Consider the following 23,048-nt stretch of genomic DNA (forward strand, 5'->3'; position numbering starts at 1 on the left):
TCACTGCTCAGGAAATGGCTGGCCATCTTAAAAGCATGAGCGGCCGCGTCGGTCCTAAGAACGACAGCTGACTATCTCCACTTCTCAGTGGTGGCCTGAGAGAGAGAGTGTGTGCTCTCACCATAGCAAGGTGAGTGTTTAATCATACTACAAGTGCGCTCAGAACAATGCAAGATGCAGTGCTTTGAATATACACGATCTAGTAATAATACTTTCAAATCATCCGATTCGCTTACTATTCCCCTTACTACAGATTGAAGCTTATCTCCCTTATGACATTGGTCAAGATGCGGAATCACTGCATGATTGTAATTCTCTCAAACACAACGCTGAAACCAAGTGAAAACTGCGAGTGCATTTGGTTTGGTTGGTCTCTTTCTCAACTGGATATGTCACGCTTCGTAGATTAAAAACCCATAGAACTTGAATGTGTCGTTGTTGTCGTGTTCTTTAAATACGGAAGGTCTCTGAAACGAAAACCGCCCTATTGCCGTCCCAAATTTCTTCGAGAGGAGGATAATGCTAATCTGCTCACGGAATATATTAGTATTATTCATTGCATATGCAATAAGCAATCGAAAAACGTCATGCAGATATTAATCCGTCAGGATTGCGTTGCGTACATTATAAAATATTTCCCTTAGTACTTTGATTTGCTGTCGTCAGTCATTCTTTTCGCTTGCTGGGCTGTCTGTTTCCAATTTATTTTTATTTTGGGACAATAACCTGAATAAGAAAATCACGCCGCGTGTGTTTAAATCTCAAAAATATTGTCTTACATGTACTCAATTGAGGCCATACACGATGCAAGGGCAAGTACAGTAGTGTAGCGAATACCGTACATGTAGTCTTTGGCACCCTAAAGACTACAAAGTTTTGCCCAGTCAACACGTGACATCTCCTTAGTCCTCATTTATTAAGATTCCGTTACAAGGGCAAAATTATTAAAATTAAAATGGGCCACTCAAATTATATGATACCTTTGCGTGATATATATTGCTCTGAAAACCATTAAACTAAAATTTCAAGGACGCTAACAGTCCCAAATCTTCTAATTTCAATATTACAGTATATACACCTTAGGGTTAATTTCATTTTAGATAATAAATTGCCTGGGTACGAATTTCTCTTTTAGGATTACATACAAAATGGAAACATTTTAATCGACCAACTGTGTTTTTACTCACCACAAGGGTTGGGGGTGATTCACTAACCTATCCTACCCCGGGGTCTACCTCCGTGACATGGACAAAAGTGGGCAAATTTGAATCTCGACACTTCATTCCTTTACACTCAATTGCTCAGCTAGAATCATCAGTAAAAGACTATCTCTCCACTTGTTTGTCTTTGTGTTAATTTCAGCGCATACAGTCGTCCTCTTAATTTTTGAATTCAAGAGATTTACTGCAAAGTCAGGGTAAGGTTCTTTGTGATCTCCCTATTGCGCTAAACGTAATTTGTTTGAATGGTGATGAATTTGGTAGTGGAGGTACCTACATAAAAAGAAAAATGCGTCATTTTATGGCGTGATTTCACGAGTTTGACTAATTCAGAGAAAAAATAACTGCCGTTTTCATTCAACTAGCTTGTTTCGTGTTGGGACTGAGTACTTTGAGCAAAATCGAGAAAAAAATTAATGACCTTTTGAACAGTCAATCTAAAGACCTAATTCATCTTTCAGAAAATACCTTAACAACAGGGCGTTTCAAATGAGCAACTCGCGTTCTCTTGGTGTATGAACAGGGATGGGGGTGCTCTCTCTCCTTTGCAGAGCATTTTCAACGGCCAAAAGTAATCAGTGAATTTAAATTGAATATGCCTTTTTTGACAATTTAAAACTGTAGATCCTTCGAAAGAAACGTCACTGAGCAGCAAAGTTGCTGCAGATGACTTGTGTCCACGACGTAAGATTCGGAGTACAGTATCATATATCCTAAATTATGTGCGCGTAATAAGGCCTCATGAGATCATTTTAGCGTCAGTTTGGGCGTCGATGGAGGTCTAAATCTATTCTCAGATGAAATGATTTCTGGAAAACATGGGATGTTTAATGACTGGAAATCCGAGTTCTTATCATGTTTTTGAAATACTAATCTTATTTTAAAGACTAATGCACAGATTTAATTTAGACAAATGTTGCTTTGAGACTAATAATTTTTGTTCAAAAGGCAAATTAAAATGCGAGTGACAACTTGGATTAACAATTGAATGCTAGATTACTAATTTCATGTGATTGGTCGAAAGCTGTTTTAAGATTAACGAGTTGATGTCCCTCCCTATGATTTCTGAAATTAATTCACTGGTCCCATTAAAATATAATCGCTCTCTGATCAGCGCGCACCTCGATTTTGAACGTGCGCGTCATTTTTTCCCTCTAACTTTTCAAAACAGCGCCCTCTGAATGTCTGCGAGTAGACTGATTCCTGGCCACAAGTCAGAAGGGCAATTTGTTCAAGGAACCAGGCGAATTCGTAGGTAATTCGTACCTGATGAGAGATCCGTTTAATTACGACTGCGTAATGTTGACGTCGAACACACACAGCACACTATGGGTCGGTTACAAACTTCCTACCAGCAGATCAACAATTGACGCATGACGTACGATGTGCTACTGCTAGCCTTTGCTCTTTGATTAAATATGTCACTCATTTCCGTGTCAATTGCCAATATTAAATGTAAATCAATCCCACCCCCCCCCAAAAATAACGCATCAATTCTGGAACTTTGGTCCCACCAGAGACCGTTTGGGAGGGGGCTAACCACTTACTTTTTAAACTTTATTATTTATTGGTTTTGATTGAACTTGTTTTTTTTATACAGATTAGATCTGGTGTCTGGTGTCGCGTATAACGGTCACTTGCTAACTCGCCGTGGCAGGTTAAATCATTGAATGCGTATCTCGGCGCGGCATTTATGCGATCTTGCCGCGGCGTGAAATGTGAAAAACGTCTTCTTTTCGGGCTTATCCCTTGAATCTTGTTGAAAAGAATCTTGATTTATATCGCAACTTACGTATTCGTTGCTCTGTATGCCCAAACAGACCTTCACTTTATTTATAATCTTAGCCACTCGTTGTTTATAGGCAGCCAAAAGAACAAATACGTTCTTCCACGCTGTTAAAAAAATCCAATTGCTTCAATCCCCCTTTCTCCTCCAACGATTGTTCTTGAAATGAAAAGTACTGCAATAACGTGTCTTCTTCCTCCACGTCTTTCCTAATCTTATTTTCAACATTATCCATTATTTTTATAATCATATTTTATTTCTGAATATGTGCGTTTTGTGGTCTGTCATCGCTTTACCATGTATAGTACGAAAATATCTACAGCTGTGATGTTGCAAAAAAAGGGTTTCTTGACGTTATCGCTTGCAAAGCTCTTTGTAGCAGCCGGGTCGAACTAACTTTGTAAATTGGGTCCGCACCGGAAATTGCACAACCTACCTGGAGTCATACTTCTTTGAATTTCGAGGCGCCAGTCTGGTCATATAGGCCTATTGCCCACGCTTTGCTATCAGTTGTACAATGCAGACTCGCTGACTGTCTTAAAAATTTCTCCAGACCTCATTTAGTCTCCACTAACTGCTGACTGTGTGGTATCTTATTATACCCCCTTATCGTAGCATTTGCAACCAAAATAATGCAATCGTTTGTATTTCTCAGTGGCGGCTCACGCTAAGAACCATTGTGCATAACACCATTAAGCGCTTGAAGGCTGTCTACTACCCACGCACGGTCAGTTATCTCTGGAAAATGCCCTTGCATTTGTTTACTGTTGGGTATTTAACCTAGGGGCCTGTCTATCACAAACCGGTAACCATCTCCATGAAAGTATTGCACTGAGGCTTTCCTACATGTCTTTCCATTCCAGTGGGCCCAAAACGGATTATAATAAAATGGCGTGTACAGCAATTAAACCCTGTTTGCAACAATGTCACTGAAGTCTGAATGGTCCTAGCAAACTGAGGAATTTGATTGATAATGCATGAGCATTGGGTTTAAGCACAAGCTATACAGGGTGTCTCAAAAAGGTAATCCAACTTTAAAAGGTTAATATAGCTATATCGCATCTCACACAACATTTTTAGGGCCACAGCAATAAAATTGAAGACAGGAGCTTTCAAATGACACCTTTCCTGCCTAATTTTGTTATTGCATTGGTGAATACCAAGGGGTTGAAATCATGACAACAAAACTGCTCACTTATTGAGCCTCGTCGCATTTCACTCGACCAAACTACCACAACTTGATTGTGAATAATGTCTTGCCTGGTTATGCAATGGGTTTAATTCAAAAGGCCAGGAATCTTCATTCTGGCCATCAAACAGGTTTGGCATCATGACAGTGAACCAACCATATTTTTGCACCCTGAAGTCCGGGTGATGGTGCTCAATCATTCATGCCCTGGGACAAGAAACCTTTGTGTCATTTAAACGATCATAATCTTTACTTTAATTTGATACCATGATCCTTGCTAAAAGGTATAAAGTATGGTCATATTAACATCTTAAAGTTAGATTACCTTTTTTGAGACACCCTGTATAGTTGTTAAGGAAGCCTAGGTAAGGCCGCAAGCACATGTGCGTGGCACAAGTCAATCAAACAACAGAACGATTTTGTCCTATACGTTCCCCACGGGACAAACCAAAGGATTATGCAACCTCCTATAGCCATTGTGACTCAGAAAAGCACTTGTCATAGACCAAACAACGATTTCAATGCAAAATAATACCTGCGGAATGCACACTGTGACGCTGGCTGACCCAGCTACTCTACACCTACTCAAATGTACTATTCTAATGCAAGCAAAATGGTTGAAATGTTCCCTCACTGAGCCTGTAAAGGCTGCAAACGCTAGGCCCTTTAGCTCTCTACTCCGTGTTTGCTATTGCGTCAGAGGCAAAAACCAAATATGCCCTTCAAAGTAAAGCGCTCTGCCAGAGACCTTATTTGCCCTGAACTTTTCCTGCCATTTTCCCTAAATCCACCCGTCTTGGATTAGAGAAGCGCAGTCGGGGTAATCCCGACCGGGTCCTTCACTTTGTGTGATGTTTTATGAATTATTTTCACATAGTCTGAATAATCTTTCCGTAACTAATCCGTAAACAGGGTCATCTCACAAAAAAAGTGAAATATGGAAAATGTGTTTACGTGGTCTTTGATAGGTGTGCAGCTGTACTGCCCGGCACAACTTGCGAAACCTTTTTTGGGCCACCAAAGGCCTACAAACACGGGACTGCCACAGTCGATTTTGATACTACTCCTTGTTTATTTAAGACATCTCCCACAAGGAAGCTTCCACGACGAATATAATCTCGAGCTTGGGTGGTGGGTTCCTGTACGCTGGGGGTTTTATAATTAGCCATTCCCCAGCCTGGTATGTGATAAAAGAACATATATGAACATGGGCATACACAGAGTCAATATTCACCAAAATATAAGGTTGCATTTGTCGGAACACTGACAGCGCTGCGCCTACCGATCTTAACAGCTGCTCCTCTCTTAGACGGCAAATAGCGAGCTACATGAATGAAACCTGAAGAAAATTGTCTTGTTAATACTGAAATAGACCAAGGAGATAGAAGGAGATCTAACCATTGTCTAAATGCCTTGCTCCCTGGGCGTTTGAATGCAAAGACCAAAATGGGGTTTGCGTATCTCTTACCTGTTCTTTCTGGATTTAAACAAACCTGCCCTCTTGCACCAACTCAACCTCCACCACAGTGAGAGAATGAAACAGTAGTCTCATCCACGAAACCTTTCCTAAACGTTTCCATTTAAAACTCGCGGCAAGCTGACCAATTTGGCAGGATCATGGAAACGGATGAGCACAGCCAGAGCGAACACGAAACGCGCGCGACCGTGCAGCAACCAGATTTTAAACTGGTGGCTTCTTGCGACCTCTCGCTTGCAGCGATGAAAATAGAAACAGTTTACCCCTCACCTGAATGTGGAAATTCACAACGCCAAAAAATAATAACAATGATAAAAATAAAAAAGAAAAAAAATCATCTATTGTTGTTTCAATTAGCAATCTAAAATTCATTTCATCCTAAAGAAAACGGTACACTGAATAGGACTTATGAAACTATTGAAATATTCGCTGCGGCAGGATATCATTTGACGCCGAAGAAAGATCTTATAATTGCAGAGATACACATTCAACGATTATGCTCGCTACGGCAAAAAAGTAACGCGCCGCAACGAGATAGCAAGTGGATGTGGCGAGAGATTTTTTTTTTATGACCCTTATCCATTTTAGCAGATAGGTATGTTCAATCCCGCTGGATTGGAGGGCAGCACATTCGTACGATATGATTGATTGTCTTTTTTCGATCAGTCCAGAAATATATGTATTTCCAGTAAGGCAATATGATGTATGGTGCACTATTTACGACACATTTCTGCCTCTTTCTAGCCTCTTTCAAGGCGACACAACTACACCACACAAGGGAGCCGTTACGTCGTGTAGTTGTGCCACCTTGGAAGAAGCTAGAGCGAAACAGAAATGTGTCGTAAAACGTATGCCAGAATGATGTCTCTTACACCAGTGTACAATAGTTGAAGCGTGATTATTAATGACAAAACAATGTTTTGTTTTTATGTATTCGTCTTTCTCGAATTTTCCTTTTTTTCCTTTACCTGATACAAACGCAACCAAGGACTTTTCTTCATCCTTGGGCCATGGGCACAAGAACGCAGAATTCTGACGTAAATTCAAATATTTGCACTGCTAGTTTGCATCCAGTAAGCGCTTATTTCACTGGAAATGTTTCGTGGCGTGAAATGTGATTTTCTTTCTGCTGACGTATGAAACGGATCACATCCCCCCCGTTGGGTTGCCTCCACCACACGCGTATCTGTGCAATTCAGTTTCATTTTCACAGTCAATTTTTGTGAGCGGTGTTATAGCAATCTGCTAATGGCGATCATTGGAAACACTGAGCAAAGGAAAGGTTCCGGTAAATTTACTGGTTCATTGCTGGGTAGTGTTTCTCTTTCTTTTTTCCCTCTGTCAACCTTTTTGCTAAAATTCTTTGAAAAAAACTTGGACAAACTGGTCCAACTTGAAATCTGAAATTCAAAATGTCCCTTGTCAACTGACAGGAAGTAATGTGACCTTTCCCAAACTGATACCATACTAGTCTATTTACAATTTATTTTGATTCATTAAAGGCAATACGGATATTAGAAGAGCTAAATGAATAAAAAAGATCACACCGTGGTGTGCTGCGGGGACACTAAACTCCAAAAAGTCCCTCTTTTTATGTTTCAAACAAAAAGACTGTGACCTATTAGTACTTTTCCCTATACTTAATTGGACATAATTTTATTAGTCTTAATCAGTCTTGGTGTAATAAGGACTTTGGATCCAGTTTCTTCTTTCATTTTGAAATAAAAAAACAGATAAACTTGGAGAAATCTTCATCTTTACTCCGCATTCTTTTACACTGTATTTCATAATTACTCAGCAAAAATAACAACCTTTATTAATGAAGAAAACTCTCTTCATGTTTGACTTTTAATTAATTTCAGCTCATATAGAAGTCTTCCTCTTCGTTTTTACTTCAAGAGATTAACAGAGATATCGGGGTGAGCTTTCCTTTCCTTTTTGCTGTTCAGAAATACCCCATACTATTGTTGAGCAAAATAATTTTTTTCTTAAATGAAGAATACATCAAGAACCTAGTAACAAATTAATCTTTTATAGGGAAATTATTGTCCAGGTTTTACAAGCTTGACTAATGCAGGGATATGACATGGACTACAATTCTACAATTTCCATTTCACTGACTTGCCTCATGTTTCAATTGAAATGCTTTGAGGAAAGTTAACAAATACAGAGCTGTCATTTCAATGGCCAAAGTAAAAAAAATGTTATTCGTTTTGCCCAAATCTTTGGACCACAGGGCGTTCCAACTGAGTGAACATTGGTCTCGTAGGGCGTGACCATGCATGGTATGTGATGTGGCGAATGCAACTGACACCTCTTGTGGTGGACCCTGTAACCGGCCGGATCAGAGATGGAATTGACCTGGCCCAACCCCACAAATATATTTATTAACCTTGAGCAAGGATGAGCGGCTACCCTGACACAAGGGGGGATATCAGCTAACGAACGGCAGACTAAGCCTAGGGGCAGTTCGTTGGGTGGAAGTTTACCACCAATTAGGAAAGACTGGATTTATCTGGCAATACAGTAATGAAACACAGGGAAACCTAAATAAACCTCACAGTGACACAGGATTTCCAAGGACAACAATCAAGTATTTGATTTATTGCAATAAAAATCAATAAGGTACATAAATCACGCCAGGTTTATGTACACAATACACCTCACAAGGCAATACAATATGCCTCACGTGGTTAACTAACCACCCGACTAACTTAAACACAGCTAGTCTACAACCCAAGGGTTACCTCACTAAATAGTGATAGCCCTCACACAAATAACACAGAGTGTCATGCAAAACAGGGTCGATCTAACGAAAGGGAAATTACCCTCACAGTGATCTGAGTACATCAAGTAAACCTGAAGGCTAGCTAGCACAATGACAAGATTGCTTTCCAGCCGTCACCCCACTATCAGTGCTTACAGACGACAAGCAATCCAACAGCAAAGACCACTAGCTTCCAGCCTAGGTTCACGACACTCAGCTCCATCACTAAAGTAATCTAGACCCAATACGGTTCGTTACTTCACCTACCAGTTATAGTCACTACATGCAGCGCCCCTGGTGCAACGTTCACGCTATACCTCGCACAGTCACAGCACAGAACGGTAGACAGCGTCCTCCACGATCCTGCCACTCTGCGACCCAGCAGCGAACTCACCAACTGATTGTGCGCGCTCTAAGCACGCCGCAAGCGCCCAGACCTAGTGTTCTACGCGACGCTGATTGGTCAACGCAATGCTTAATAATTCATGACTTAGACTGGCATTCATGCCTACCCCTGTTTCGTCACAGTGATCTTTCCCTTTGAAAAGAACATTTCAGACAACCAATGATCGATATCATATTCCTTTTCGATGTTCAAATTGTGTATTCATGGATAGAAACTTCATCGAGAAATAACGTTCCTCCAGTTGACTCTTGTCCGTGACGTAACATATTGAGTTCAGTTTCTCCACATCCTATGCATGTGCGTGCGCAAATATGCTTCATGACCAAAAACTTGCGTTAGTTTACAGGTCAACTGAATGTGACATCGTGCTCCACTGCAGCGCCTTCAGTCAAACCTTCAAGATACTTTACAATTTACTCTACTCACTTCAGGTTAAAAATTGCATTAACAATAAAAGAAAACCAAAACAAACGTCCCTTAAATGTACCCAAACAGCCAGGGCTCTGACTTTCCAATTTGTTTTTTTTTAACTCGGAACGATATGAAAGACATATTTCCATAATGAGATAATATCCATTCGCAAAAACATGAAATTGTTCCATTATGAAAGATTAAAGCATTTCAACTGGCACCATGTGTCCGTTAAAAGTCTTAGTTTCAATATTTCGACTTAGTTAAGTTGTGTTTATGTCTTAAAGCTTTTGGAACAGTCTACAGTTAGCAGACAAAGGATATTGTAGCGTGTCCCGCTGAACAGGGTTCGACGCTGGTAAAGAATGACACTCAGGCGCAACTCGCCGTTTTGGTCACGAAATCTCTGTTTTATTGCTGTTGCGTACACCACAATGTGCTCTTCCGACAAGCTCTAAACATGGCGCCCGGCGGCAGGGACTGCGCAGGTGCGAGGTGGGAAAACCGTGGGCCATTCGCATACCAGCACGGGCAGCCAGCCAACTCCATGCGGGTCCGAGCTGGCGCCCCCACCGGCCGGAGCCGCCGGCGCTGCAATATTATTCTAAAGGATTAGTAGCACTAATTGCATTTTTAAAATAAACTACAAATGATAGTAACAACAAAACCATATGTTTGATCGAGTTTAAAAGTCATATTTTAAGGTATCAGGAGTGTTTGTTCATGCGTTGTTTGTTTAATCAAAATGACATATGACACAGCTGAGGTCGACTAACAAAGCATTGGGCAGATGTTTCCTTCACAATTCCAGCGACATTGTCAGTTATTTTCCTTCATAAGAGAGGGATTTAGCAGTTTTCAGTAATCCCGTCGCTATTTTGCATCTGTTTTCGTGAAAATCGATAATACAATTCTGGCAAGACGCCCTTAATTCAAAGATAGGTCAGCCAGGACTGTACACTTTCTAAAGCCTGGTTTAGTCCAAGCTGGTTGGCACGGTTGTTGCCACCAACTTGAAATAACTATAACAACTAAAATTATACATCCAATGGAAGTCGGACTTCGTGTTTTTACCTTACTAAGGTGTTAAATCTCTGATGGGGCAGCAAAATGTGGAACCCACCAGCTTGGCTATTAAAAATAAGCCTGGTTGGAGGGAGTAATCGGCATACTTGATGTTAATGATGACCCTTGTTATGGATGCTGTTTGATTTCCATTGGATTCTCCAGTCAACATTTCTTCACTTGATAAAAGTTGTTAAACTTTAAAACATTAGAAACAAGTCAGGAAAGTATAAAATCAAAACCTGGAAAGCACCTTCTAGAACTATGTGTCATATCGGTGCAGCATTCTTTTACCAATAATTTGTAGATATCTACCAACATTTTGAATACAACTGCAGGACGTTGGGGTTGCTTTTTTTACTTTTTGCTTGTTGGTTCTAATTTAGTGGAGACTTCTCTGACCTGCTGCGTCCTGACGAAAAAGGATGATAAATATTCCCAGGTCTCTCTGGATACCCATTTCCCAGGCCAATCTGTGTTCTGTATTTCTATTTAAAATTTTGTTTTAACGTATTATGTATATGCTGACAGATATTTGATGAAGTCTCAAATAATTATGTCTCTTTGTTTCTCCTTTGTGGTTCCTTCTTTTAAAACTTATGTGGGGTTTTTATTTCCCCTTCTTTTTAACAGATGCATCTCTGTTTTGCCATCACCTTATCGTTTGTTATCCTTCTGGGTAACTTTATCAAACTTCAAGCTACTATTACTGGGCCGGCTCCTTCAAGCGGTGGTGGTCCTGGGTCTCAGGTGTGCCAAATGTGCTACCAGGGACCTGCTGGGGCCCCTGGCATTCCGGGCCTACCAGGAAATCAGGGTCAGTTTGGACCTGCAGGGGCAAAGGGCGATGCTGGGGTCAAGGGTCAGAAGGGTGAGATTGGTCCAATTGGCGCTGTTGGGAACCCAGGCCCAAAAGGGGACGACGGAATAGGCCTACCCGGTAAGGTAGGTCCAAGAGGTCCACCTGGTTCAGTTGGAAGCATTGGGGAAGCGGGGGTCAAAGGTCAAAAGGGCGAATCAGGAGAGACTCGAGATAATTCTGCCCACCGGGTAGCATTTACTGTGATACGGACAAGCCACTCAGATACCTCTTCGAGCCACAACACCCGTTTGCCCTTCCAGCAGGCCGAGACACTGCTGCAGGGTACCAACTTCGATCTTGCAAGGGGTACATTCACATGTAATGTGCCGGGCACCTATATGTTCACGTTCTCCGTTGGCAAATATCCCTCTACCAGTCTGTATGTTCATTTTTGGAAAAACGACGCCAAGGTTGTCTCTGGCGCTAGCACTGATCACAGTCCCTATGAGCAGGTATCTGGTAGCGCGGTGTTGGTTTTGCAGCAACAAGACTCTGTATATTTGACTGTGTACGGCAGGGTACGGGGTGAGCCAAGCCATCGTTACACCTCATTTAGCGGCTTTCTCCTTTACCCCGAATAAACAGCAGGCAGACATTTTTTTTTTCGTGTTCGGGTTCGTGTATGTTTTTAATACAAAAATCAATCTTTTAACTTTTTGTTGCCACTGTATTGTCCTATTCCAGTTGCGCCGTGAATGAGAACTCAAGGGGCATTGTGCATAGGACACTGCTCACATTTATTGTTGAAGTATAGGCTAACTTTTCCTCACATCTTCGCTTTTTGTACATTCAAAAATTACCTTAAAAATGTTTCACAAGCGGATTTCTGGCCTTTTAGTAACATATCACCTAACCACACAATAATTGAGTTGATATAGAAACAGAATGAATCTGAAGCAAAACACGAAACCGATGTTCTCGGAAGAGAGTCTAAACTGCGATTTTTTGTTCAATTATAAAGGCATGTTGTAAGTGTCTAAATTAGGAGATTTGAGAGACATAGAATCGGCCTAAATTGAGATTGTAACCAATATGACGCCTTTAAGCATGTTTATCTTTAGAAATAGTTGTTCGCGATACCCACTGCTAACATCCTGCTAACATCATTTACTCGAACCAGCCAGCCAACACCGGTAAGCTAGTTGGGGGAGTGGTTAAAACGTCTGCACCTATTAAACAGGAAGTTGCAGGCTCGACTCCCACCAGAGTACGCTCGTGTTTATTTTTTTACAAGCTTTCGGGGAAAACACTGAGTATACAGTGTTCGACATTCACATCAGGCATGGGAAAAATTAAAATTGACGTAACCAATATGGATATTATCGCCATAATGAATTAGAAATACGATTCTATGTGTGTCAATCTTATAAAATTGAAAATAATATTTATGACCATTGTTCATATACATACAAAAGTAATGTTCAGTTCCTAGATCACTTTACGCTGTCAGACTATTTTTCGTGGATTGATACCTCGTTTCAATAATGTTTAGATTCTGCACGACTGTGGATGGCATTTTCGGTTCATATATGTCCATGAATGAGTGGTCCATGAAGGGGTCAAGACGAAGGAGGGGGGGAGTCGATAGTAATGCGTGGTTTTCAAAGGCCCTTTATCTTCTGAAGTACTGTCCCGACTGGTTGGAAACGTTGTATCCTTTCAGATACAGACTTTTAACATTCACGTTTGTGTCACGTGCTTAAGACATTTGCACTAGTAAGCAGGAAGTCTTGGGTTATCGCACTATTAATTTAAGTACAAACGTACACATGCAACTCATCGAGCGAGTTAAGGTCATTTGTCTAAAGTTAATAAATGGACGCCAGGACCCATTTAAGTAGTGCAGTATTACATAAACCACTGCGCAAGTTGACTTGCACTTGGACAAACAAGTTTTGTGACTTCCCTAATTTGGACAAAATTGGCTTATGCACTGACTTAACTTGACCTGTGATTAAATGACTTGTGACTTTACTAAAAAAAATTGTGAGTCGGCTTAGACTTGGAAAAATCGACGAAATGCCACCTCTCTCCCATTGCATCCCGTCAGAGGCAACTGTGTTACCTTTGTATGTACTTTTGTAGGAGCAACACGGACTTAGTGCCATGACACACTCGTCTTCTGCAGATGAAATGTCTGAAATTCTACTTAAACTGTGTATCTTTATCCGTGTTGTGACTCCATATCACGTCAACTGAAATGTAATTTATGTTTAATAGATATATAAACCAAAGTAAAGAAAGTGTCCTCAAAATAGAAAGACTACTTCCTTCTCCTGATGGTTACTGAGCAACGAACCTATGTCTGCGATGACAAACAAACCATTCCAGTAAATTTTCCAATAACAAGCATGGATGGTGTTTTTGTGTACACCAATATCCAACTGTTACAGATTGGACATCTCTTCCTTTATAATTCGCCTGCTATTTTTGATTTAATTCTTTCTTTAGACATTTGTGGTATTTTAAGTCTAACCTGTTCTGCAGCAGACCCCATGTATTGTGCTTTGTACCCAGTATTCTTTTGTTAAGATGTTGCCCAGTGGGCTGACCGGTTATGTAATGGCTCTTTTTTTTTTGCTGGATGTGCATGTATTTAAGAAGTGGGTTGTACCATTCTTGGGTGCACTCATCACACCACAGCCATCTGTTTTTTTTTTCAACTGATGGGTGTCGCCAACCTTCATCACTCCAGCCAATGTCCAATTGGCTCTACAGCTATACACCGCCTGCAGATACAGCGAGTCACCGCTGTACTCTTCTCCTTCAAGTTGATGACCCAAACCAACCGGTTTTGCGGCTCTTCCTAGATGGCCTAGGACCAGACTGGTTCTGAGGCTCTACCTAGATGGCCTGGGACCAGACCGGTTCCGAGGCTCACCCCAGATGACCTGGATCAGACCAACGCGGTGCACCAGCCAGTGCTTCAGCCAGCTGTACCTGAGTCGTCCCTCTGGTACAGAATATCAATAGTCAACTTGATAGCATGCACCCAATCAAGTCCTCGACAACAACCTATAATTAATTATTTAACTGTATAAACAAATAGAAACCTAGATTTAAATTGCTTTATTATTTTTGGTATGTAAACTGAATAAATTTCTGTAAATATAGTTGCTGGTTTCCTTTTCTATGCTGTCATGTTCGTCTCTGTCGTGCCCTACTTCATTTTGGTTCTTTTGAATTAGTCGCACGTAACACCGACAAGTGAAAGCAATCCAGTACGTCTGTAATACCTTCAACAACACCAACCACAGCTGCTTAATCCCCTAACCACCAATTCAATAGATTATTTAAATTGTTCTCGAGCTGGGGGGAGCAAAATCCTCTCCTGTTGATTTTTGCTTTTAGCATATCCGGGATTAATTTCTGCGTGCTGGTACTTTATAGAAATTTTTTCCAATATATAATCAACTAATTAATGCAAAATATAACCATCACCTAAATGTAATTTTGATTTGTAAATGGAGGCTCTTAATGCATACCGTTGACGACCAGAATTTGGATTGATTTTTTGGAGTGGCAGGGTTACCATTAAAGAAACGATAATTTGCCTACCAGAAATCAAGCAATTCTTATAAAAGAGCAAACGTCGCAAATTGCAGGCTAGACAAAGGATTCTAACTTAAAAATTACCACGGACATACTCAGTTTCGTGTCGTGAAGAGTCATCAGTAAACCATTTTTTCGTCTTGTCCCTGATCTCTGACCTGCCTTCGAAAGTGAAAACATTTTCGTTAAGCGTATTCTCAGTAAACCAAACTAAAAATGAAAATATGGAATTAATATTCGCTCATAGTCTAGAGTTAGTTTCATTCATGAAGTGATGAGTCAATTTTTGGCATGATATTTCGATTTTCAAAGCCCTTTTCCCGAGTAACTGAACGAAAAAATGCTACGAATTCTAAAATCTTCCCACGTTATTTTTTCCTGCAAAAGGGTTCCAAAGCGAGCCGTCAGGGGTAAACTTTCAGCTCCCCCTTGGCTACTATTTGATAATTTAACTTAATATAAACCTGAGACAAGATCAGGATTATTTGGGGAGGAAGTGAATTGCACTTACTTTAAAGTCTGCAGGGAAGCCATTTTGACCAGCCTGCTCCTTCTTGCAGATGTATTCTGCAAGTTCATCGACGGCAACAGATGAAAGTTGACTGAAAAGCTTTTGTATGAGATGCTCATGTGCATCTCTCCCGGCAGGTGGTTGTGGAGGTAGCCGTCTAGGCTTTGGCTTCGTACTACCTAGGCCCAAGCAGGACTGCGCTGACATCTCCACTTCACTTTTGTTTATGAATGCATGCACGTGCGTGGCAGATTCTCGGTGTGAGACAAGAAGCTTCTCTTTCTGGTGAGGCAATGCTGCGGTGAAACCCTCTGTGTTGACGTAGTCGGCGGATGGCTCCAACGTGTATTCTGCAACCTCATAGGGACTTGATCCGCCCGGCATCGTCTTTATGGTAAGCTGTTTCTTTTCAAGTTTACGGTCCTGTGCATTTTTTTGTTTCAGAGAAATGCTCACGACACCATCGCAAAGGCTATACGGGACGGGGCCCAGGCTGGGCTCTGGAACAAGGTAGGACACGTCTAAACAGAAGGTGTCGTTAAAAAGATATAAAACGACTTCTGGTAAATCAGAAGAGCTTAAAAACAATATCTAACATGGCAAAGAGAACCTTTGAAAATGAAGTACCTGGTTCAACAATGTTGTTTGCCTGATGGCTTGAATTAACCTCCACCCCGTGACGTCACCGTATTGTTTTGCCGCTACATTATTTAGTACGAATGGAGCGATGGAAGCATCACCTTCCCATTATTTGGAAGGACACGGTCTCCATCACTTCATTCCTACAAAATAATGGAGTTTTGGTTACTTATTTTGGAGGAATGTTCAATGGAAATCATTCTTAAAACATAACGAAATTACTGTTTTTACCGATAATAATAGAATTCATGAAGATATTTATTTTATGTAAACGTACCATTTATTCCAAGGTGCATTGTACCAAACTATCAACAAGCTTGACAAGTCTGATGTTTTTATGTTTCAAAGCTCCGGCTGATTTGTAAACAATAATTTGAATTATGCGAGACAGATTAAGTAAAATAACATTTCTCTTAAACTCAATAATTTTATTTTGTACGGTTTATCAATACATGCAGTTTACGCATTTTGTAGAAAAAATATATGATATAAACAGCATATGTTAAATGTTTAAATTCAGGGTCGGTGTAATATTTCTTTTACCCTCATTATGAGGCGAGGCAGTAGTCCCAGTCGAGGAGGCAGGCCTTTTCTTGAATGTATTCTCCTCTGTTTGAATACCCTGAACCACACAATTGACCTTGCGTTTGAGTGCGTCACTGGTGAGTTTGTATCCTCTCAAGGCGCTGGACCTGTGTCTGGTAACTTTGCAGAAAAGTTGCTCATCTACCTCGTTGTCATACATTCGAGTTGCTGCACTTGCACGGAGGGAGTGGTTTGTGCTATGTCCCACAATACCTGTACTTTTGCACAAATCTGACACGACAGAGGAAAGTTTTTGACGCCCAAGTTGAGGTGCAATGTACCACAAATCGCCTTTAGGATTAGCCAGAAGTCTAAGGTAGCAGGCGTCTGTTGCTGGGTCAGCTGGACAATTCTGAAGACACTTTTTATACAGTCTCACAATGCAGCGGGACGGACTGACCTTGTTTTCATGAGCCTCAAAAACTTTGGACTTAATTTTGCAGTGTTTTAGTCCTCCTTGGTTTGTTTTGGGTACATCTTCAACGTATCAAAGAAACTTCCCACCGTCCCTGTCTGTGTGAACAGAAAGCTGCGAATCGTGGTAAAGTAGATTCCTGTGTTTTTGATCCCCACGTAGTGCAAAGTTTAATCAAATGAGAAAAATCACGGTGTTCAACAACTTGGACTGGTTATCGCTTCCAAGAACGCCAGCTGACCAAATTAGTTTCTCCTCCTCCAAGCTTGTGACCTCAGCTTGCTTACGTTGATTTCCCAAACCCTCCTTGGCATGATCCTTCATAAGTCTGTCCAGTGTATTCTTGATCTGTAAGAAGTCAGGATCTTGCAGGAATTTGTAGGCCTTATTCATGGTGTCAAAACAAAGCTGAAGACAAATCATGAGTTCGTGAAGTGTTGCTCCTAAGAATTTCTCTCCATTTTGTTTGTTCACCTCGCACAGAAATCTTGCAATCGAATAATTAAGCTCATCTTTGGTCATATCCTCAAGACAAACATTGATAGTATTTATGTTCAATGTTGGGCAGTTGATGGCTCGCTGGTTGCGCTGACCTTGCCATTGACGATAGAGTCCTAACGCCTACTTAATCTTCTTCATAGTGTTATCGGAAAGTCTGAAAAAAATAAAAAGTAACTTTTGGGACCAAATATTAGATATGTTTAGCACAATCTTGACCTTTGCGCAAATTCTGTACTCTTGAGTACTTTGCCGAATGTGAAACTATAAAGCGTACCGAAGAAACCGTTATACGCAAAACACCAATTAATTAACGTTTTTGGCAAAAGCAAAATAAGTGGTCTAGGAAAGATTTGCTATTGTACCCAACCTAAAATGGTCATAAACCGAATAGTCTTAGAAAAGAGCCAACTTCCATCAATAAAGTGTCAAAATACATGGCACAACCGGTTAGTTCAAAGTAACATGCATTTTGCACACCGAGTGACCCTGAACAGTGCACAATATCACCAAAACAATTTACCCTACATAGCACCAAACGTTTTACAAGATCGTTAACCTGACAGGTTTTTGAATGTGTTTTTACAATTCTAAAAAGAATATGTTATTTTCTTAAATTGTTGGGTTTCTAACCATTTTTGGCGGGGTACAATTGTAAAATCTGTCTGCGATGTATTTTACAGCTGTTTTCCATTGTAAACGCTGAAGGTTAAGATTCAGTTGGAGATATGATATTGAAGAAATGGTCCGCTTTGATTATTTCACACTTATAAAACTTTGTTCCAAAGCTTTCGTAACCTCTTTTATGTGCAAGAGTTGAATAAACAAGAAACATATCACATAAAACAAAGTTAAAGAAAGAAATATTCTGGAGAATGCTTACCTTCTTGTATTCGTCCTATCTCTTCGTCTCCTTTTGGAGTCTCAAGACGGTTCGTTTAGATGACGTTTTTCTCTAATGCTTGGGATGCTGCAAGGAGCTCATCGTCAGATATATCAGATACTATCCGCTGGTAGCTACAGTTTTCTAATTTTACTGTGGTAGGATTTTGTAAGGCCAATGCGTCAGCTACCTCATCATCAGCATGATACTCGTCACTGTCTTGTGACTGAAGTACATTCCATGTTAGGAATAGTCCGTCATCACTGTCACGTTCTCTCCACGCCATGTTGATACAGAATGAACCCAGCTGTTGTTGTTGTTTTGTTTAATGGCACTTTCAGCAACTCAGGCTATTTGCGCCGATAGCTTACGTTTATTTATACACTTTATTAATCAGCAGCACATATCGGTGTTAGGAAGAAGGTCCAGTTTTAGAGCGAGGAGGAAACCTGAGTTCCCGGAGAAAACCTACGAGAACGAGTATGGGGTGGAAACCAAATGCACTTAAGGCCTTGGCCAAGCTGGGACTCGAAGCTGGGACTCGAACCCAGGCCTCATTGGTGCAAAACAAGGAAAGGACTGCTACGGTAACCCGCTCCCCCCCCCATGAACTCAGCTTAATTGTACAATAGCTTAAATATTGCGATACCAGACACCTGCTCATTCTTACTTGAGTCAATGCTACGGCCACAGACCACCCACTCATTGTTTTTCCTAAGGTGGACCGAGAGGGTGCTACTAGCTGAATATTTGCGTACAGAAAACGCAAACACGTAGGCACCTTGCACATTACCTGCGAATGTTGCGGTCGCAAGATCAAATCTGGTGCCCGGCAGAAGCGTCTCAGCCTGTGTCGTAACCAGTGTTGGAGGTCTCGAGACCTGGTCTCGGTCTCGAGACCGTCTCCAGACCTTTTTTTGAGGTCTCGGTCTCGGTCTTGGTCTCAGCCTACAAGAGTCTCGGTCTCGGGAGGGTTGGTCTCGGGAGGGCTGGTCTCGGTCTTGGTCTCGGCCTACAAGAGTCTCGGTCTCGGGAGGGTTGGTCTCGGGAGGGCTGGTCTCGGTCTCGGATGCCGAGGTCTCGGGTCTCCCACCCGAGACCTGCCGAGACCATGACAGAAATGCAGAAAATGTGCAACAACAATTCACGCTCAGCAGCGGCAAAATCACGTACGCGGATCGTACGGTACATACAGCACACATACTGTATGTATACAGCAGTGCTGCTTGCAGCGCAAGTTTACCTCCGAATGAGTCTAGTTCCGAACTGCACGCAATTCCGCATGTATGCTTGGAACATGTACAACATGGTATTCACGATAAAGAATGAAATCAAAGCTGGAATGGAGACTAATGCATATTCTCCGCTCGGAGCACTGGTACCCTGCGTGCAGTACCTCTTTCATTTCAGTGGTACACATACGTCAGTTGTGTGTATGAATACATGTACAGGCACACTGTACTATGCACATGACACGCCGGGCTGCACGCACGCCACGCATAGCATATTACACGTGGCGGGCCGACAGAACTCGTTCTCATGCCAATTGTACAAATAGAGGAGAGTGCATTCATCCTAATGACCCTTTTACACAGTTGATGAGTCAGGTACCATCAGGATAGTACAATTCTTTGTTAGAAACTTAAATTGTGGTCGTCTTTTGTCTTTCTTCACTCTTGTTCCAAACAAAGTGTCAGGAAAGTATTCTTACGGTAGAATGTTTACACATCAGTGAGGAAACTTGGATTGGTAAAATCCTGATTTTTATATAGGCTAAATGTACACGTACTTTTAATAGGGAACTGCCCACGATGTTGTGTGACCCTACTAACCTGTCCATTGATCATTACAGAGTATAACTCATAAACTGAACTCATGCACACCTTTTGGCATAGTCCGAGCAGCTCAGACCCCACGTTTTGCCTTTTTAAACATTTGGACATGGCCCGCCCACGTTTATTTTTCTATACATATGGAACACAAAAACTCTGTACATGTACATGTTTAATATACAATTATGCCGTATACTCTATACAAAATTCTATATCATCGGCAGTCCATGCCTTCATGGTCAAAATAACTGTGTACTGTTTTTTCCCAGAGTTCAAATAAAACTCTTTCATGGAATATGTTGTGTGCTTTACATGTAAAATCTGCACTAAATTTTGCTGTTTAATGCCAATTGTCCACCACGTTTACCTTTAATGAACTACATGTAGGCCTATATATTGTATGTGTTGTGCAAGGTCTCGGTCTCGGTTTCGTTCTCGGTCATCTTGGTCTCGGTCTCGGTCTCGAACTGCAAAAGTCTCGGTCTCGAAGTTCTGGTCTCGGTCTCGAAAGAGCTGGTCTCAGTCTTGGTCTCGGTCTCGAATGCCTTGGTCTCGGTCTCGCTCTCGGACATAAAGGTCTCGACTACAACACTGGTCGTAACTCGTAAATGTATCCGAGTCGGTTCTCCGCGTTACAGCGCATGCTATCCGGTTTGCAGAGTTTTAAGGAGTCTCCTTAGGCTGCCCTTTTGACCTGTGACCCCCGATTCCCCGATGACTCCAACTAAATCAGGTGGGCCTCTTGGACCTAATTTACCGGGCAGGCTGTTTCTGTCCTCCACTTTCGATCCAGGGTCCCCAACAGCGCCAATTGGCCCAATCTCACCCTTCTGACTCTTGACCCTAGCATCGCCATTTGCCCCTGCTGGTCCATACTGGCTCCGACTTCTTGGTAGGCCCAGAATTCTGGGTGTTTCAGCAGGCCCCCAGTAGCACACCAGACACACCTGAGACCCAGCACCACCACTGCTCGCGGGTGCCAGCCCGGTAATAGCTCGGAGCTTGATAGAGCTGCCTAGGTCAGTGGCGATTGAAAGGGCGGTGGCAAAATAGAGCTGCATCTACAAAAAGTAGTAGAATCGGAAAATAAATACACAGACAAATCAAAAATATTAAGAAGAACAAAAGTAACCAAAAACACGACTCTTTGGGACTACATAAAGCTCAACCGGAACCTAAGATAAAAAGTAAAGAGATCGTCATAGAAAGAGTACGGGAGATGTGCCGTGAGAATGCCATCTCTTTAAAACCCAGCCATCTCTATGCCCCTTTAAAGCGGTCTCGCGCTTAATGGACCTCCACGGTGCTTTTGAGCCGGTTCCTTAAACAGTGTCAGGCTCTACCTGGGCTAAGCTACCTTAGCCTTGGTCAAGGCGTTCGTCATTCCTCGCAGAGCAGTGCTCAGCGCGCACTTACCGCTCGAAATCGAGGCAAAGAGCAGCCTCTCGTCGTTTAAGAAATATGCAAATCTGCTGAACCACGACAAACGTCTTGGTGCAACCGTCCACGGAAGCTGTATTGGACAGTGCTCATTATGCTAACGGCAAGAGCTGATGTTTTAAATACGCTTTTGGATTGGTTCATTGCTACACAGTAACTGCATAATTCAAGTCGGTCGTAAGGTGAAAGGTTAACTGAATGCACACGTGGCTATACATGTACACGACAAATCAATATTTATTTTGCCAGCTGATCAAAGTAATCGAGTTCGCCTTTGCTTTGCTTAGTTATAGTGATTGATTCATTTCAAATGACGAGCGCTATGGGCTTTGTATCTGGTCAGAGGAGCTCCAAAAAGAAAGGTACAGCCTGACAAATGACAGATATACCGTTGCCTGTTAGCAAACTCACGAAAACGTCGTGACCCGCAGAAAGTATTCTAAGACTTGCCACTTCTTGGCACGAAAATCACCCAGCATTGATATTTATCTGCAGCGGAATTCAAGCAACAGCATTACTCGTCGTGCTGCAGTCGTTTCGGAAGCTGGTCCGCCGTTAATTTTACATGGTTACATGCATAGCAGTTCGCGTTGATGCATTATACATCTGTATACTTAGCTGCAATTGGTCACTCTGCACTCATCGCAAGCCGCCGTGCGCTGCGCTGCAACGAATGACGAACACCTTGACCAAGGCTTGGCTAATCCAGCAGGGCCTCCAGTCGGGCAAAGCCACCCAAGGTCGCGGTCGGCAAAAAAGAAAGAAAAAATGAAAAAGAATAAATTAAACTACCCAAAGCCGTCAAAAATGAAGATCAAAACGTGCAGCTACTATAACAACACCATCGGCTGCCCTTAAAGCTAAAAAGACAAAAAGGTTAGCGCTTGTTGTATATCTTCTTTAGATCATCGTAGACGCAGGGCAACCTGTAAAGACATTAAAGAAAAAATGTTAACGGTGTAAACCTCTATGCCCCGTGGTAGGACTAAAATAGCATGTATCGTGTGTAAAAATTTGATAACTCAAATGACTTCGGTCAAAGCATGCTAAAGTCTTCTTCTACGGTCAAGTGTGAGAACTTTGCTGGAATAGCTTCGAGTTTGTATGCAACAAAGAATGGCGAATCAGCAATTGGGTGTTGATTGTTGATTGACGACGCCTCAAGATGTGTTCAATAAAGTTACTGAATAGCAAAAAAAGAATGAAGCAAAACATCAACTGCAGGATGTCTTTTCCCATGCTTTTCCAATTTGGCTTAAAGTAAAGTTGGTTGCAGCGTTGTGCCCGGTACATACTCTTGATAGCGATGAGTTTTAATCTATTTTTCCGAGCTCATCACATTCTAGTTCGATCAGTACAGTGGTTCTATACACACCGCTGGTCCCGTCCAGCTGTTGATCCGAGTAGCGATGCCCCGTGTGCCGAGTTCACTCCTTCCATGGAACCGAAATACACGGTCCTGCGTTCTACATAGCAAATAATTTCGCCACTTCAGTGTTACACCAGTTTG

The 23,048-nt window shown here is 41.7% G+C and overlaps 1 protein-coding gene across 6 annotated transcripts; it reads left to right on the top strand.

The window, feature by feature from the left end:
* The first annotated feature begins 27 nt into the window (after positions 1–27).
* Positions 28–14,296, top strand: LOC110990324 (uncharacterized). Of its 6 annotated transcripts, XM_087131336.1 has the most exons (5): positions 48–130; positions 1,363–1,417; positions 7,535–7,591; positions 7,909–7,957; positions 10,955–14,296. In XM_087131336.1, the coding sequence occupies exons 4-5, from the start codon at positions 7,955–7,957 to the stop codon at positions 11,762–11,764; spliced, it is 813 nt and encodes a 270-aa protein (XP_086987462.1). In that variant the 5' UTR covers positions 48–130; positions 1,363–1,417; positions 7,535–7,591; positions 7,909–7,954; the 3' UTR covers positions 11,765–14,296. The 6 variants fall into 6 exon arrangements, with proteins under 6 accessions (XP_086987467.1, XP_086987465.1, XP_086987462.1 ...); XM_087131338.1 differs by lacking the exon at positions 7,909–7,957; XM_087131337.1 differs by lacking the exon at positions 1,363–1,417 and having other exon boundaries at positions 50–130.
* The last annotated feature ends 8,752 nt before the right edge of the window (positions 14,297–23,048 follow it).

The sequence above is a fragment of the Acanthaster planci genome, linkage group LG21, assembly GCF_054643075.1.
Source record: "Acanthaster planci isolate LZ-2023a linkage group LG21, COTS_SCS, whole genome shotgun sequence".
NCBI classification, from domain to species: Eukaryota; Metazoa; Echinodermata; class Asteroidea; order Valvatida; family Acanthasteridae; genus Acanthaster; species Acanthaster planci.